General features: G+C 46.7%; 2 protein-coding genes and 1 long non-coding RNA gene across 5 annotated transcripts in view; 1 reads left to right on the plus strand and 2 right to left on the minus strand.

Annotated features, from left to right (window-relative positions):
- SHC1 (SHC adaptor protein 1) overlaps positions 1–4,886 on the minus strand; it is a 50,413-nt gene extending 45,527 nt beyond the window's left edge. The window contains exon 1 of one of the 3 annotated variants that reach the window (XM_028709033.2): positions 4,729–4,886. The gene's annotated coding sequence lies outside the window, so the exon portion shown is untranslated. Of the gene's footprint in view, positions 1–4,509; positions 4,637–4,728 lie in introns of those variants that run through there. The other 2 variants (XM_028709031.2, XM_028709034.2) reach the window with 2 other exon arrangements.
- Positions 1–16,914, minus strand: part of LOC144325793 (uncharacterized) — a 273,530-nt gene that overhangs the window by 82,896 nt on the left and 173,720 nt on the right. The gene's annotated exons all lie outside the window — the stretch shown is intronic.
- Positions 6,994–13,752, plus strand: CKS1B (CDC28 protein kinase regulatory subunit 1B). Its single transcript, XM_028709035.2, has 3 exons — positions 6,994–7,259; positions 10,839–10,966; positions 13,251–13,752. Exons 1-3 carry the CDS (start codon positions 7,201–7,203, stop codon positions 13,301–13,303), a joined length of 240 nt encoding a protein of 79 aa, XP_028564868.1. The 5' UTR covers positions 6,994–7,200; the 3' UTR covers positions 13,304–13,752.

Genomic DNA, 16,914 nt, shown 5'->3' on the forward strand with positions numbered 1-16,914 from the left:
ATCGGATGCTCTGCCACTGAACCATGGTCCTTCCCTTGGAAAGAAAGTAAAATGCCAGCCCTCATGATCTTAGACAAAGGATAGGGTTCCCATGAATAGGAATGTGGGGAGCTGACTTATTCCGTCACATGATTGGCCCATCTAGCTCAGTACGGTCTAATCCAGGGTTTCCTAACCTTGGGTCTCCAGCTGTGGTTTGAGGACAACTCCCATCATCCCTTGCTAACAGGACCAGTGGCCAGGGATGATGGGAGTTGTAGTCCAACCACAGCTGGAGACCCACGTTTGGGAAACCCTGGTTTACACTGACCGACAATGGCTCTACAGGGTTTCAGGCAGGGAACATGCCAAGTCCTTCCTGGAGATGCCATGGATTGAAGCTGGGACCTTCTGCATGCAAAGCAGGTACTGGGCTGCGGTTGTTCTGTCAGGCATCCAGATGCCCCAAAAGCCTTAACAACGGAGGCGGCTTCCTTTTCCCAATTTAACAAGCATTTCCTGAACCTCGGCTGCAACCTGACTCAGTGTTTTGTCAGATCTCCGCTGAAGTAGCAGAACTGTGTGGGAGGAAAGGGGCCACAGGGTTCAAGAGAAGATTCACGGGTGCTTCCAGGATCAACTCCATGGCTGAAGAGTGTTGGCACACTTAGCACGCAGCTGTGATACAAGTCAGGCAGGCAGCCAACAGGATTATCATCAACCAGATACCTATAGCCAAAGATTTGCAGGCTTGGCTCCAATCAATACGTGTTCCCTGATTGGATGGGATATGTACCTGGCTGGGGACAAGAATGGGGAACATGGGGCCCTCCAGATGTTGCTAGATGTTCCCATCACCCCATACCATGCTGGCTGGGGCTGATGGGAGCTGGAGTCCAGCAACCTATGGAGGGCCACAGGTTCCCCATCTTTTCCAGTAGAGAATACTGGGTGAAATGGATGATCTGTATGAAGCAGCCTCACGCGTTCCTCCAAACAGCAATTCACACAGACAGGGAGAAGGAGGCTCATCCGAAAGAAGAAAACATTATTAAAATAAACCAGGCGGGAGGAGACCCCAAGAACACCAGCTAATTTAAATCCAGATCAAAGCTTGCTGCAACTATCAAATGCTTGGGAAACACCACTGGCCCAGGGCGCAAGGAGAAGCTGCCGCAGAGGAGGGAAACCCACATGCAAGGCTGGAAAACCCCACAGATTTGGTTGCCAAAGCTCGGGATTTGAATACAGTATTTGCCTTCTCTGCCCCCAAGGGAGGACCCTGCCTGGAAGAGAAAAGCTATACATCTGCTATTTTGTAATCATGGGATATTACTCATTGCTTACTCACGTCCTTTAAAAATAACACCCCCCCAAAGCTAAGCATTTCGCAATGGGGTGGGATGCATGTACCCAGCCAGAACTGCATCCCTCCTCCACCACCACCTGCTCAACCCCAGTTCCAGCTCAAAGCAGACAGGCTGATGGGAAAGAGACAAAACTCAGACTCACCTAGTGAAGGACTATGGAAGAAAATGGCACAGCAACTGCCAAAAGGAGGATATAAGGGGGAAAGAGAGATGGTACTCCTCTCTGACAGGAGTGAGGAACCTCAGGCACCAAATGTGGCCCTCCAGTTCTCTCTATCTGGCCCTCAGAACTCTCCCCAGGCCGCACCCCTCAGTGCCCCTGCTCTGCACTCTCCTTGAGTGTTTTTGCCTGGCTGGAATGTGTCCTTAAACACTGATCACACCTCCTGCTTGCTTTGATGGTGTGTGAATGTGTGTACTGCACAAATTTACACTCATTGCTCTGCACATTTCCACATGTGGCCCTCAGAAGGCTGCCCATAAGGGAATGCGGCCCTTGGATTGCAAAGGATTCCCCCTACCCTTGCTCCATGCCGCACCAACAGCACTGCAGGGATACCGAATACAGGAGCCGCGTAAACAGCCAGAGGTCCCCTCTCCTCCACATCTAGGACATAAGCCATTGTGTCTCCTCGCTCTCTAGGTCTGCTACAAGGACTCACTCTCCCATAAGAGAACTATTGGGCCAAAGTAACAAAGGGAAACCCAGCCAGATGAGCAGGGTATAAATAAACTGTTATTATTATTATTATTATTATTATTATTATTATTATTATTATTAAGAGGCTGAGCCGTAGCAGACCTGGCCTCTGCAACAAACTCATTAACTGAGAGCAAGAGTGGAGAACCTTTGCCCCTTCCAGCAGTGTTCGAAACTCCTATTTTTTAAGGCACATTTTGCGACAGGGAATGTCATTAGCTCGAGCAGTTTCTGAGCTCTGGGTGCAGTACTGCGCCTAAGATTTCAGATTAAAACTGCAGAGTGGAAGGAAAGGAGGAACTTTTTCTGCCTCCCCCACTTCCAGCTACTCTCTGAAGACCGGAGAAGAGACCCTCTTAAGAATATTAGGGGGGTGGGCAGGGGAAGGACTAGACCATGTGAAAAATGAACATAATATTTTAACTGCAGTTCATTCATTCTCAGCTTTGTATTCTTGTTATAAAAAAGCCACCTAGACATTCCGTTGTTGCATCCATAACCTAGGTTTAAGTTGCCACTTAGCTCCTAGCTTTCATATCTCAGTTTCTAACACTGCCTTCCAGGTGTTGCTGGACTCCAATTCCCATCAGCCACAGAGCCAGCATGGCCAATGGTTAGGGATGATGGGAGTTGTAGTCCAGCAATGTCTGCGGAGGGCTGAAAGTTCCCCAGCTCTGCCTTATAAGCAAGCCAGTCTTCTCTCTCAGACCACCTTCCACAACACAGGGATGATAATACAGTACTGACCCAAGGAAAGAGATGGTGTTGTGAAGCATTTCAGAAACCAATATGAGCCTAGCTGCTAGATGAAACCAAGTGCCCATGCAGTTCAGAATCCTATTCTCATAGTGGCCAACCAGATGCCTCAGTGGGAAGCCCAACAGCAGCTGATAGGCCCTAATAGCCTTCTCCTCCATGAACTTGTCTAAGCCTATAGTCTTAGGTGCATGTTTGTAGCTTTCATGGAACACTAAACAGGTATTAAAGGTAAAGGGACCCCTGACCATTAGGTCCAGTCGTGACCGACTCTGGGGTTGCGGCGCTCATCTCACTTTATTGGCCGAGGGAGCCGGTGTGTGGCCAGCATGACTAAGCCGCTTCTGGCGAACCAGAGCAGCGCACGGAAACGCCGTTTACCTTCCCGCCGGAGCGGTACCTATTTATCTACTTGCACTGGCGTGCTTTCGAACTGCTAGGTGGGCAGGAGCTGGGACCGAACAACGGGAGCTCACCCCGTAGCGGGGATTCAAACCGCTGACCTTCTGATCGGCAAGCCCTAGGTTCTGTGGTTTAACCCACAGCGCCACCCACATCCCAAACAGGTATTAACAGAGATCAAATCCACACCATACACTGAAAGCACATCCAATGCCCATTTAAAGTACACTGCTTTCCCCAAGGAATCCAGGGAATTGTACATAAGAACAAAAGAGAAACCCTACTGGGTCAGGCCAAAGGCTCATTGTCCAGCTTCTTGTGCCCACATTGGCCAACCAGAGGCCCCAATGGGAAGTCTGCAAACAGGACCTGAGGGCGACAGCAACCTTCCCCACATGTGGTCAACAGCAGCTGGGATTCAGAAGCATACTGCCTCCTCCGACAGTGAAGGGAGAACATAGCCATTGTGGCCACTTATATCCACCACGAACTTGCCATATTTTGAAGAGGACGCGATGACGGCAATTCAAAGCAAATAAATGCAATCTGTCTCAAATTTTACTCCTGGAAATACAGGACACACGTCGCTGGCCATCACTGCATCTTGTGAAGAACCCCAAGGTAACTCGGTGTGATGATTTCAAGACTTTTAAGATGTGCAATCATCATTGGAAATAATGATCCCCCACCACAGATTAAATGCTGTGCTTCTCGATTTCAGTTTAAGATTCGCCCTGTGCCAAGAGCCCACACACCCCTCAACCTCCCCCTTTTTGAATACAATAACGGACCGAGTAGATTAGACACACAGGCTGCCTCTACTCCACCATTCTGTTTCCCACACAGTGGCCAACCAGATTCCTCTGGGAAACCTACAACTAGGGCAGGGAGGGCTTGGCCTTCCCTGGTTTGTCCCCTAGCAACTAGTATTCAGAAGTAAGTTGCCTCTGAACCTGGAGGTTCTGTTTCACAGACACGGCTCACAGCTGTTTGCAGACTTCTCCTCCTCCACCTCTTGCATGAATCTGCCCGATCTCCTTTTAAAGGAAGCTGCCAGCACAACCTTCACCGTGTCTGCTCAGTGGCAAATCCTGTTGACTTCAGTGGGGCTTAAACACACACAGACACGCACCACCACTTAGCCTACCCTGAATCTGCTGCCGGGTCGGGTCACTCCCAAGCCCCCATGTCATGGGAGAGAACCACCCATATGCAGAGATCTCGGGCTGGAGGGTCGAGGCGCAGGTTCGAATCCGCCGCAAGGCTGAGTTTTTTAACCCGTTCCCTCCCTGCCTGGCCTACCTTGCAGGGCTGTGCCGAGGATTCCGAGGAGGGCGGCCCCCTCCTTTGCTACACACATACGATTCGCAAAAGGAAAGGCGAAGAAAGGAAGAAGAAGAAGAAGACCCAAGTCCGGGGGGAGGCGAGCCTAGAGCGCCGTGGGGGGGGGAGGACTCGCCCGGAGTCAATCACGAGGGAGGGGGCGGGGCTACGAGGGAGGGGCGGGCCCGCGCTTCTTACCGGGGCGGCGGCACCATGGGGGTCCTCAGCGGAAGGCAGAGGCGGCCTCCTTCCGTCGCGCAGCAGCTCCTCGGCAAACTTCAGCTGGGCCCCGGGCCCCACTCCTCCTCCTCCCCGTCAACCACTTCCGGTTGCGGCCGCCCCAGAACCTCACTTCCGTTCTTCAAGGGCTTACTTCCGGTTCCTCCTCTATGGCTCGAGCCCGACTCTGGTTCGCACGCCCCGCCCCTCATTTCTTTTTTTTTGAACCAACCCTTCGCTAACCCCGCTAGAGATAGAAATCAAGGTAGAGTGACACGCGCAGCCTGAAAGTCGGAGGGCTCTTAAAAACAACAACACTTATTTAAAGTTCCTAATGGGGTTGTTTTTATTTCTTCCTCCCATAGAATGAGCTGTTCGACAGTGGAACAGATTCCCTCAGGAGGTGGTGGGCTCTCCCCTTCCTTGGAGGTTTTTAAGCAGAGGTTTGATGGCCCTCTGTCATGGACGCTTTAGCTGAAATTCCTGCCTGCATCGCTGGGGGTTGGACTAGATGACCCTTGGGATCCCTTCTAACTCTATGATTTACCAGGAAGTAGGGACCACCCACAATACGAAAGATGGGTGTGGCATACGGAATAGGGTGTAGACTGAAGTGTGTGAGACAGGCAGGGAAGCAAATTTCTTGAGTTTTTACCAAAAATGTAACCAGTGCAGGTTGGACCACAGCCACCCACTCAGGATAGAGATGCAATGATAGGGAAAGCTGCATGGGTCAGAATTCTACCTGCTGTGAAAGCTTTTAAAGGTTCGGATGTCAATTAAGATAGGGTCCCCAAATGAAGCGGGTCCTGGGCCAGAAAAGGTTGTAGGTTCTAATAATTTATATTAAGGCTAAAGAGTGACCTAAAAATGTTTTAATAAATTCATTGTTTTTATAGCAATATATATTAGTAATTATGTAGCAAATTACCTGTAATTTATATTAGGGTCAATATAAAAATATTATGATGTATATGTATTAGAACACGCTTAATCAACTCTAAGCGAAAGGCTGGACTGGATGAACCCCAAACTGGAATTAAGATTGCTGGAAGAAATATCAACAACTTCAGATATGCAGATGACACAACCTTGATGGCAGAAAGTGAGGAGGAATTAAAGAACCTTTTAATGAAGGTGAAAGAGGAGAGCGCAAAATATGGTCTGAAGCTAAACATCAAAAAAACTAAGATCATGTCCACTGGTCCCATCACCTCCTGGCAAATAGAAGGGGAAGAAATAGAGGCAGTGAGAAATTTTACTGTCTTGGGTTCCATGATCACTGCAGATGGTGACAGCAGTCACAAAATTAAAAGACGCCTGCTTCTTGGGAGAAAAGCAACAACAAACCTAAACAGTATCTTAAAAAGCAGAGACATCACATTGCTGACAAAGGTCCGTATAGTTCAAGCTATAGTTTTCCCAGTAGTGATGTATGGAAGTGAGAGCTAGACCAGGGGTCTGCAACCCGCGGCTCCGGAGCCGCATGTGGCTCTTTTACACCTTTGCCGCGGCTCCGGGGCGGATACTAGCGAGAGGAGGAGGCGCATTGTGGCGGGCGCTGTACTGGCTGTGACGTCGCATGGGGGCAGTGCGTGCGTTAGTCACGCACCGTCCCGACGTCACCTTCCCGCCCGCTGTCAGATTGCGGCTCCGGAGATATATTTGTTTTAAACGTCGCAATGGTTTTGCGGCTCCCAGGTTTTTTTTCTTCGGAAACGGGTCCAAGTGGCTCTTTTTGTCTTAAAGGTTGCAGACCCCTGAGCTAGACCATCAAGAAGGCTGATCGCCGAAGAATTGATGCTTTTGAATTATGGTGCTGGAGGAGACTCTGGAGAGTCCCATGGACTGCAAGAAGATGAAACCTATCCATTCTGAAGGAAATCAGCCCTGAGTGCTCACTGGAAGGACAGATCCTGAAGCTGAGGCTCCAGTACTTTGGCCACCTCATGAGAAAAGAAGATAGTCCTAACTATCCCTGCCTCCCTTCCACTTCCGCGCAGAAGAAGGAGAGCGATAAATTATTAATTTTTTTAAAAAAGCGAGCGAAGGGAAGGGGAGGGGAAAACCCAAGGCAATGCAATGCCAATGCCAGCCAATCAGCCCTCTTACGTCAAGAAACGTCGCCCTCCCGGCGCCTCCTCCGCCCAATCAGCGCCATCGGCGGCGGCGTTTGAAAAGCGGCGGTTGAGGAAGGGGTGTGCGTGTTTGCGTTTGTGAAGCGCGGGGGAGGAAGGGAGAGGACAGCAGGCGCCCTCGCGCACGCGCCGAAACGAGGTCTCGCGCCCGGCTCCTCCCTCGTCCCGCCTCCTCTTCCAACGGGCGCCAGTGAGAGAGGCCTGGGCGCGCGCCGCCGCTCGCTCGTTGGCTGCTGCTGCAGGGGCTGCCGGGATACTTCTGTGACGGGATTCTCCTATTAATTATCGTCGTTGTTGTTGTTGTTTCCCTCTCATGGCTCACAATCAGATCTACTATTCGGACAAGTACGACGACGAGGAGTTCGAGTACCGGTGAGAAAGGGCGAGGCCTGAGGCGGGGAAGCGGCGGGGTTTGCCCTGAGAGGGAGAAGAGGGGCGTGGCTAGGGGGTTGTTATGGCTACGTTGAGGGGCGGGGCCGTAAAGGAGTGGGCGGGGCCTTCCATAAAAGAGAGGTGGGCAGTGTGGGGTAGTGGTTAGAAGGTGAAGACTAAGCCCTGGGTTCAAATCCCTCCACTCAGCCATGAAGTCCATTAGGTCGTGACTGGCCTCTCAAGCTAGCCTACCTCACAGGGTTGTTGTGAGGATAAAAATGGGTGAGGGGAGTGAGAACCACTTGCTCCATCTCATCCTCCTTGGAAGGAAGGTAAAGGTAAAGGGACCCCTGACCATTAGGTCCAGTCGTGAATGACTCTGGGGTTGCGGCGCTCATCTCGCTTTACTGGCCGAGGGAGCCGGCATACAGCTTCCGGGTCATGTGGCCAGCATGACTAAGCCACTTCTGGCAAAACCAGAGCAGCGCACGGAAACGCCGTTTATCTTCCCGCCGGAGCGGTACCTATTTATCTACTTGCACTTTGACGTGCTTTCAAACTGCTAGGTTGGCAGGAGCAGGGACCGAGCAATGGGAGCTCACCCCGTCGTGGGGATTCGAACCACCATCCTTCTGATTGGCAAGTTCTAGGCTCTGTGGTTTAACGCACAGCGCCACCTGTGTCCCTCCTTGGAAGGAAAGGTGGTGTCAAAACGTAATATTATAATGGAATAGCTTCAGGAAGAATCTCTCAGAATAGTGAGCAGTTCTGATTGTAAGTTGGGGAGCAGCTCTGGAAAGAAGCTTATAATCTGTTATTTGGATGGATCTAGCATTATCATCATTACTGTTATTGTCATCATTTCTGGTGTAGGGAACAGTTTTTAGGAATAATCTCTCAAAACAGTAATCGGAATAACCAGTTATGATTGTGGGTTGTTGAGTGCAGCAGATTCAGTACTAGGAAAAAGGAGGTTTCTGATATACAGTACTTCCTTTGTTATACTGTGCAGGTAGTTTGGATTGAGAGGTGACTTTCTAGTGGCTACTATATGTATACGGTGGTACCTCAGGTTACAGATGCTTCAGGTTACAGACTCCGCTAACCCAGAAATAGTACCTCGGGTTAAGAACTTTGCTTCAGGATGAGAACAGAAATCGTGCGGCGGCGGCACAGCAGCAGCAGGAGGCCCCATTAGCTAAAGTGGTACCTCAGGTTAAGAACGGACCTCCAGAATGTAGAACTGATCGAGACATTTGGTCAAGTTGCAGGATTTAAATTGAACAAACAAAAAACTAAAGTCTTGGAGAAAAATCTAACAAATGAAGAAAAAGAGACATTCCAGAATGAAACAGGTCTGGAGATAGCAAAAAAAGTGAAGTACTTGGGGGTGAATTTGACAGCGAAAAATGTGAATCTTTTTAAAGACAATTATGATAAATGTTGGACAGAAGTTAAGAAAGACTTAGACATATGGTCAAGGCTGAAACTCTCCTTGTTAGGCAGAATTGCTGTTATCAAAATGAATGTATTGCCTAGAATGTTATTTCTGTTTCAGACATTACAAATAATAGACAAGATGGACTGTTTCAAGAGGTGGCAGAAAGACATATCGAAATTTGTTTGGCAGGGCAAAAAGCCAAGAATAAAATTTAAGACATTAACAGATGCGAAAGATAGAGGGGGTTTTGCCCTGCCGGACTTAAGACTTTACTATGAATCAGCAGCGTTTTGCTGGTTGAAAGATTGGCTGCTCCTCGAGAATACAGACATTTTGGATCTTGAAGGATTTGATAACAGATTTGGTTGGCATGCATATATATGGTATGACAAGGTAAAATTGCATAAAGGTTTTAAGAACCATATGGTGAGGAAAGCTCTGTATAATGTTTGGATAAGGTATAAAGATCTGTTTGAAAGTAGAACCCCCAGGTGGTTGTCACCAATGGAAGCAAAAGAGGTGAAAAAATTGAATATGGGTTCTAATTGGCCTAAATATTGTGAAATTATAGAACAAGATGGTGAAAATGTAAAATTGCAGAGTTTTGAGAAACTGAAGTTTAAGGTGAGAGATTGGCTACATTATCGACAGATAAATGAAGTATTCAAACAGGACAGAAAGAAAGGCTTCCAAGTGGAGAAGTCAAAACTAGAAACAGAACTGTTAGAACCCAATACTAAAAACTTGTCAAGAATGTACAACTTGCTGTTGAAATGGAATACTCAAGATGAAATGGTGAAATCTAGTATGATTAAATGGGCACAGGATATTGGGCATGACATTGAGCTTGCTGACTGGGAGCAGTTATGGACCACTGGTGTTAAATTTACGGCATGTAATGCCTTAAGAGAAAACATTATGAAAATGATCTACAGGTGGTACATGACTCCTGCTAAGTTAGCGAAGATCTATCATTTGCCCAACAACAAGTGTTGGAAGTGTAATGAAACGGAGGGAACTTTCTATCACCTTTGGTGGACCTGCCCGAAGATTAAGGCTTTCTGGGAAATGATCTATAATGAAATAAAAAAAGTTCTGAAGAGAACGTTTGTTAAAAAACCAGAGGCCTTTCTCTTGGGTATGGTGGGCCAAATGGTGCCAAAGAAGGATAGGACATTTTTTATGTATGCCACTACAGCAGCAAGAATTCTTCTAGCAAAGTATTGGAAGACGCAAGATTTACCCACGTTGGAAGAATGGCAGACGAAGGTGATTGACTATATGGGACTGGCAGAGATGACTGGCAGAATTCGAGACCGGGGGAAAGAGGCGGTGGATGAAGATTGGAACAAATTTAAAGTTTATCTCAAAAACTGTTGTAATTTGGAAAATTAGGGGCTCAGAGTTATAAGAGATAAAGAACTACAGTTGTATTAATAACTAATTGAAGTTAAATATATGAAATATAATCAAGTTTATTATCAGAGGGTTGCTGAAAAATCTTGAAACAAGAATGCAGAAAAGGGGTGGTATGGGGAAGTCGATTTTGTGTTTGTTTATGTTTATGTTTTTGCTTTGTTTTTTCTTTACTTATGGAAAACTAATAAAAATTTATTATAATAATAATAAAAAAAAAACGGACCTCCAGAATGAATTAAGTTCTTAACCCGAGGTACCACTGTACTGCCTTGAGTATTGGAGGCAACATGCTTAACAATTGCTGAAGAATAACAATAGGAAAGTGACATTTCCTTCAAGTCTAGTCTTGTGGGCTTCCCAGAAATGTAAGACCCTGCTGGATCAGGCCAGTGGCCCACCTGGTCCATCATCCAGTTCTCATAGTGGGCAACCAAATGCAAAACTCTCTCCTGTGGTTTTCAGCCACTGATATGCAGAACGAAACATTGCTTCCTCTGATTGTGTAGGTAGACCGTAGCCATCATGGCTAGTGGCCATTGATAGGCTTGCTCTCCATATATTGGATGAATTGAACATAATTGCTGGACCAGATGGGCCATGGGTCCAATTTGTTGGGTCTCTTTACTTTCTGATGATTGACTTAATGGTCACAAACTATTTTACAGCGATCCTTCCTGTGCTTCTTTTAACATTCTCTTCTCTTGATCCTGCCACTGCAGGCACGTGATGCTTCCAAAGGACATTGCCAAGCTGGTCCCGAAGACCCACCTCATGTCCGAGTCAGAGTGGCGGAACCTGGGGGTCCAGCAAAGCCAGGGCTGGGTTCACTACATGATCCACGAGCCAGGTAGGTTGCACAATGGCACAGGAGGCCTGGAGCAAATGCTAAGAGACCTTGCTTGAGGGGAAGGGCTGACAAAATGGCTTTCTGATATCAGGGTAGCAGGAAATAGATTGGGCAGGATGTGAGACCTGCTATCTCTCTGTTGCACGTGCACACATTTCTTCTTCTTGATGACCAACAAGAGCTATAGTACAATAGCTGCTTTAAACACCAAGTTGAATTGTGCTCTGCCAGAATTCTAGGCAACTGGCTTTCTTACGTCTGGAGGAGGGGTGGAGGATATGTGATCCCTGATTGATTGGGACATGTATCTAGGGCATGCATGGCGGACCTGTGCCCTCCAGATGTTGGACCGCAAATTCCATCATGGCTGACCAATGAGAGTCCTGGGACTGCTGGGATTTGGAGTCCAGCAGTGCGTGGAGAGCCACAAGTTCCCTGCCCCTGCCCTGGACGCACAGCTAGTCTGACCTGAGATAAACAGCTCCTCTAGTTCCACACTGCACATGCTTAAAACAAGGAAGTCGTTCCCACAGGAGGCAGGCGGTGTTGGTCAGCAACTCAGATGATTTTAAAAGAGGATTGGACAAATTCATGCAGTAGAAGGTCATAAGTGCCTACTACCCATGGTGGCTATGCTCTTCCTCCACAGCAGTAATACTTCCAAGTACCAGTTGATGAAACTACAGGAGGGAAGAGTTCTATTGTTCTCAGATCCTGCTTGCCACAGGCATCTGGTTGCCCACTTGGCTGGGCTAGGTGGCCCATTGGCCTGATCCAGAGGGGTCTCCTTGTGTTCTTATGGACAACAGTGAAGGAGGGCTTTTGCCTTTATGCCCTGCCTGTGGACTTCCTGGAAGAATCTTGCAGGCTCTCCTTATGTTCTTCGGAGAGCTATCCCATTCAAAGGGAGGTAGTGAGGGGTGCAGATTACTGTTACAAATTATAGTTACAATCTCAGTAACTATAGACTGTATATCTATTCAGACTTAAAGATATTTAGGCCTTTGCAGAGAGCCACTGCCCTATAAAGCCTGTGTTTTTTAAAGCACACAAATGTGGCTTCAAAAATAGCATCCAATGCTTCTGTCGGCTTCTTGCAAATCCCAGTTTTGATTTAAAGTTGCTAGTTCCTTACTGCTTTCTATTTAAGCAAATGCTTCTGCCTCCCCTAGGAGCAGAGTTTATGTATTAATAAAGTACTCCTTATGGCCCAGTTTACTGGTGTTCATAATGTTCACCACCTTTGGTATGTGATTGAATATGACAAGATGAAAAGACTCCTGGCATATACTGCATATCTTGCCTCTCAGTTTGGCAGAGCACCAGCCATAGTCGGGAGTGTCCATTACCTCCACTAAAGCAGGAAGTTACTTTCGTCTTCCCCTAGTCCAGATCACAGTCAGGGTTGGCCTGTCACTCAGTGGGTGACAGAAGCTCTGAACTGATCAGGGAGCTGGCCAGGGATATCAAGAAGAGAAAGTGCCCTGCAGTAAAGCCAAATTAGAGTTTTGATGCAGCCATTTTTTATTGTATAAACAGAAAGAATCATTTAAGAATTATTCCTATAACTCACGCCTTGCTGTAATTGTGCTATATAGACTCATCTTAAAAACTTGGCTCTGTAATTTGTTTTTATACTGAATATGCTCCGTATATAGTTTTGTTATTGTTTGTATGGTTATATGTTGGCTTATACATATGCTTATGATGAATCAATAAAAATTAACGTGATTAAGTAGAAAAAAATGAAATATTTGAAATATTTTAACTACCAAAAACAGCTTACAATGTTCTGCAGTCACAATTTTTGAAGAGGGAGAGGGACCTGTGACAAGCGTAAGATTCTGCTTCTCCCAATCCCTTCTGCCTGCAGATTTTTTAACATAGGAAGCTGTCTTATACTGAGAGACCACTGGTCTATCTCTCTGTGTTGTCTGCACTGACCAGCAGTGGCTCTCCAGTGTTTCAAGCAGGGGTTTCTCTCAGCCACATGTGGAGATGCCAGAGATGGAATCTCGGGACCTTCTGCATGCAAAGCGGCTGTTCTACCGCTGCTCTTACATGGTTGTAGCTTTAAGTTTATTGTTGCTGCAGTGTGGATTAGCAACTTCAAATCAAAACCTGGATTTGGAGGAAGCTGATGGATGCTGTTTTGGAGGTCATGTTTGTGACATCTGATTTTTAACATATGCTTAGAAACACCCATGTTAGGCTTGAGTCACCTGGCCTTTCAATATTATTTTCTAGATCTTTTTTTAACATGCCACTTCCTCTCTCCCTGCAGAGCCCCACATCCTGCTTTTCCGACGGCCGTTGCCAAAGAAGCCAGAGAAATGATGTGCTTGGGCCTTTCCCCATGTTTTAGCTATAAGCACCTTTAAACAAAAAACCCAGCAACTGTGTTTTTTGGAAAAGTTTGACAAATGTTTTCACTATGTCTGTCAAGAAAAGGCCACTCGATGCAACAGTTAATGCCGGACAAGAAAAGCTTTGCTTGCTGCAGAAAGACTGCCTGCTGAAAAGGATTGGTTTTAGCTGCTGAAACATTGATATTTTTTTACACTGGCTGAAGCCTTGCTCCTGCTTGATCCCACACAGCAGGGCTGGTTTGGTTTTTAAACCCAGGAGAATGCAGTGTGTTTCCCTGGTTGGATATTTCTAATCTATGTTTTTTAAATCTTTTTTTAAAACCTTGTATTTCATGTTAATCCTTTGGAACTTTTAAAAGTTACGCTTGATATGACTGTTCTTCAGGGTCTGTCAATAAAGCACCAAGGTTTTACACATCCTTTTTGCTTATTTCATAGACTCCCTCAAACCTTCTGGTTGCTGTGCTCTCAAATGTGGCTTGAACAGCTTTGTATTAACAGCTGGTGTCCAAACAGTGCATGGAATTGCATGCAGACAAGTGAATGGACAGGCAGAGAAGGAAAAGATCTGCCAGCGTGCTAGGTAGATATCTATATTTTATCCAATCAGTGGTTATTTCTATGCCTCCAGGGGCAGCACCTCCTCCATGGTCACCATAACAATGCTAACAACAAACCTCTTAGCAGGCTACTAAATTATTTTATTTCTGCTGGTAAGTAACCTTTATGGATTTATTTACAAAGCTGAGCTAGAAGTATTTAAAAAATAAGCTGCAGATGAGCTTGTGCATCCATCTGTCTCGGGAGATAGTGGAGGAGTATGCCTTTGCAAGTGATGTCAAACTGTTGGAAAGTTGCAGCGCCTGCTGTGGCTGTAGAGACCGATATGGGAGAGACATGTTTTGTTGCAGGTGGGGCAGATGAAGGCATCTGGTTGTGCTGTGGCACATGCATCACGGCGTTTCTACTCTTTGCGCTCCTCCCAGCAGTCATTCCTCCTCTGGTCACTGCTATGCAAAAATGGCGTGACTGTCTGTCTCCAGGCACTGCGGTCATCTGCAAGGAATTTCCACATAGCAGGGCTGATGTCACGTTTGCAGACATCTTTGTAACGTGTGTTACAGGTTCTCTTTCTGAGGCCTTTCCGCAGAAATGCAACTGTCTCTTAAAACAAACAAACTTTACGCATCAAGAAAGGACATTGGTACCTGTCTAGGCATCCCATTGCCTCTCCTTAATACTTAAGTGGGCACAGGAACAAGTGGGGGCTGGCTCATGTGCATTCAGTTGCACAGTATTTTTCCCCTCTTAAAGAAGCAACTTCCACCTCTGGGGAAAGACTTGGCAAAGCTGCTAGCATGAGCAAATGAAGGAATGGGTTAAGGTTAGGGGAACCTCTTGCCTGGGGGTGGATTGCAGCCCTCCAGTCCTCTCTGCCTGGCCCTCAAGACTTCCGCTATCTACACGCCTTACTGACCCTACCCTGTGCTCTCCTTGAGTGCTTTTTGCCTGGCTGGAATGTATCCTCTGCTAATGCCTCTTCCTTGCCTGGATGTGTGGACACAAAGCTCTGTATGTGTTGAAACCTCTGTCGTCAGTGTGGCTGGAACATACTCAACCATACAAAGGTAAGTGTCATGCCTGTTGCTCCGCCCATTTTTGTCTCTGGCCACACCCACCACTGGCCCCCTGAAAGTTGCCTTTAGTACAAGGGTAGGGTAGCTTTTTCAACCTAACAGCTATAATAATTATAATAATAATTTATTATTTATACCCCGCCCATCTGGCTGGGCTTCCCCAGCCACTCTGGGCGGCTCCCAACAGAATATTATAACACGATAAAACATCAAACATTAAAAACTTGCCTAAACAGGGCTGCCTTCAGATGTCTTCTAAAAGTCTGGTAGTTGTTGTTCTCTTTGACATCTGGTGGGAGGGTGTTCCACAGGGCAGGTGCCACTACCGAGAAGGCTCTCTGCCTGGTTCCCTGTAACTTGGCCTCTCGCAGTGAGGGAACCGCCAGAAGACCCTCGGTGCTGGACCTCAGTGTCCGGGTAGAACGATGAGGGTGGAGACGCTCCTTCAGATATACTGGTGAAACAGTGAATTAGCTGCCTCACCTACAGCTTTTTAAAATTTGAACCTATCTTGTGTCCCAAAGGCATCAGAACAGGTGAGAGCATTCAGGAGAGAAAAATGGAATTATTTTTATTCCAGCTCAAATGCAAAATGTCCACCTGGAATTTTTTTTATTTTTTTTGTAAGCTGAGAATTGGGCAGCAAGCACCCTAATTGACAGAAGAACCATTGCAACAGCCTTTAATATAAGAGTGGGCAAGCGTTAGCCTCTGGGTGTTGCTGAAATACAACTCCCATCAGCCCTAGCAATCATGGGCAATGGCTTCGGGCAATGAAAACTATAGCTCAACAGCATCTGGAGGCTCCACCAACTTGACTCAAGAGGTTGTAGTGAGAATTAAGAGGCAGGAAGATACAGTTGTCTGGTTTACACCCAATTCAAAGTGATGGTTTGCTCAACCAAAGCATAGGTCGTCTGGGCCCAACAAACTAACAATGGTTTGTTTACTGGCAGCAAACTGTGATGTGAAGTCATGATCTCCTTGGCTTAGGAAACAGTTTGTTTTGGCCATGGTGTGTTGTTAGGGCCAATCCTAACAGGCTTTCTTGACCATGGCTTCTTTTGCCACCCCACCACATATATTTGCTGACCTACAGAAGCAACAGAAGCTGGAAAACAAACAAAGCTTTGGAGAAACAAACCATGGGTTCTCTGCAATATGAGTAATGGCTTGCTGAGTAAACCATGGTTAAAGCAAACCTTGGCTTAGCTTTGTGTGCAAACACAAGCAGTGCTGCAGCATTTTAGTGAGTTTTTATGAGCAGGATTTGTGTGAGATATAAAAACCCTGGTCCACCCAGATCTTTCTACACAAGCAGAACTTTAAACGGTTTGAAGCATAGTCTAATTTTTAACATGCACTATAGCAGCTGAGCTGACTGACATGTCCTGGCCTGGGCATCATTACTAAGAGGAAACACAAGCACTCAAAAACATTTTGTACCATGATGAGAGTTCACACACACACACAAAAGAAGTCTGCCAGGGTGAATTCACATTATTAGTCATGAAGGGGACATCTCTCGCTGTAGTACTTTTCTAATGTGTGTGTGTGCATAGCGACAAGCTGATGTTTCACAACTTTCTCCTCCTTTGAGGAAATATTTTCCAAGTGAGAATGTCTGCTGAGGAAGTGCTGACCACATGCAGTGGATTCTGGGAGCAGGGTACAAACTCATTTTACTGGATAAACTGGTTGGGATTCATCACTGGCCTACGCTGACTGCAGCTGTGCCCTAGAAACACACCTTGCAAGGGAAAACTGGTAGTCCCAAGCAATCCGTAAGATAGCCTTTCTTCCCAACAGAGTTTGAAAACTGCTGCTACAGAGGATTTATATTTATATAAGATGGCAGCATGAAGTGCTTCTGTACAGTGTGCTCAGTCACTGCATTCCATCTCCACCAAAATTTTTGGATAGCTCAGTCGGTAAGAGCATG

This window comes from Podarcis muralis, chromosome 16 (genome assembly GCF_964188315.1).
Source record: "Podarcis muralis chromosome 16, rPodMur119.hap1.1, whole genome shotgun sequence".
Lineage (NCBI taxonomy): Eukaryota > Metazoa > Chordata > Lepidosauria > Squamata > Lacertidae > Podarcis > Podarcis muralis.